Source organism: Geospiza fortis, unplaced genomic scaffold (genome assembly GCF_000277835.1).
Source record: "Geospiza fortis unplaced genomic scaffold, GeoFor_1.0 scaffold1468, whole genome shotgun sequence".
Taxonomy (NCBI): domain Eukaryota; kingdom Metazoa; phylum Chordata; class Aves; order Passeriformes; family Thraupidae; genus Geospiza; species Geospiza fortis.
Genome location: NW_005055485.1, coordinates 6,287 through 7,541, shown reverse-complemented (window position 1 = coordinate 7,541; position 1,255 = coordinate 6,287). Strand labels below are relative to the sequence as shown.

Below are 1,255 nucleotides of genomic sequence, written 5' to 3'. Positions count from 1 at the left end.
ACGGGGAGGGACTGGGAGGGGATTGGGAGGGACTGGGAGGGGACTGGGAGGGGATTGGGATGGACTGGGAGGGACTGGGATGGAACTGGGAGGGGATTGGGAGGGACTGGGATGGACTGGGAGGGACTGGGTTGGAACTGGGTAACAGTAGGTGACAAACAGGTGACAATAGGTGACACAAGTGTGGCACAGGTGACCCTGTCCCTGTCCCCAGGTGTGGTGAAGGTGACCCCCGGGCCCTGTGGGTGACACTGGGTGACAATAGCTCACAGATGGCAGGGTGGCAGTGGCACAGGTGTGACCCAGGTGTGACCCAGGTGTGTCCCTGTCCCCTTGTGGGTGACAATAGCTGACAAACAGCTGACTATAGGTGACAATAAGCGACAGTAGGTGGCACAGGTGTGACCCAGGTGTGTCCCTGTCCCCAGGTGCGGTGAAGGTGACCCCCGGGCACAGCCCCCAGGACCTGGCACCAAAAATTACCCTAAACTGGCCCCAAAATGACCCCAAAAATGGCCTCAAACTGTCCCAAAAATGACCCCAAAAATGGCCCAGATTGTCTCAAAAATGACCCCAAAGTGTCCCCAAAAATTACCCCAAAATGGCCCCAAAAATGACCCCAAATTGTCCCCAAAAATGCCCACAAAGTGTCCCCAAAAAGGGCCCCAAACTGGCCCCAAATGGCCCCAAAAATGACCCCAAATTGTCCCCAAAAATGACCACAAAGTGTCCCCAAAAATTACCCCAAACTGGCCCCAAATGGCCCCAAAAATGACCACAAAGTGTCCCCAAACCTGACCCATGTCCCCAGCCCAGTGTCAATGTCCCCAGTGTCCCCAATGTCCCCACTGTCTCCCTTGTCCCCAATGTCCCCTCCTTGTTCCCACTGTCTCCAATGTGTCCCCAATGTGTGTGATGTCCCCACTGTCCCCAGTGTCCCCTCATTGTCCCCACTGTCCCTGATCTCCCCACTCCCCTCACTGTCCCCACTGTCCCCAAATGTCCCCAATGTCCCAATCCCCTCACTGTCCCCAGTGTCCCCAATGCCCCGATTGTCCCCACTGTCCCCACTGTCCCCAATGTCCCCACAATGTCCCCAATGTCCCCACAATGTCCCCACTGTCCCCACTGTCCCCACTGTCCCCAATGTCCCCAATGTCCCCACAATGTCCCCAATGTCCCCAATCCCCTCACTGTCCCCACTGTCCCCACTGTCCCCAATGTCCCCCCAATGTCCCCAATGTCCCCAATCCCC

General features: G+C 57.1%; 1 protein-coding gene across 1 annotated transcript in view; it reads left to right on the top strand.

The window, feature by feature from the left end:
* LOC115949295 (valine--tRNA ligase, mitochondrial-like) overlaps positions 1-437 on the top strand; it is a 2,450-nt gene extending 2,013 nt beyond the window's left edge. The window contains exon 5 of the mRNA XM_031065828.1: positions 429-437. Coding sequence (XP_030921688.1) covers positions 429-437 — 9 coding nt within the window. The remainder of the gene's footprint in view (positions 1-428) is intronic.
* The last annotated feature ends 818 nt before the right edge of the window (positions 438-1,255 follow it).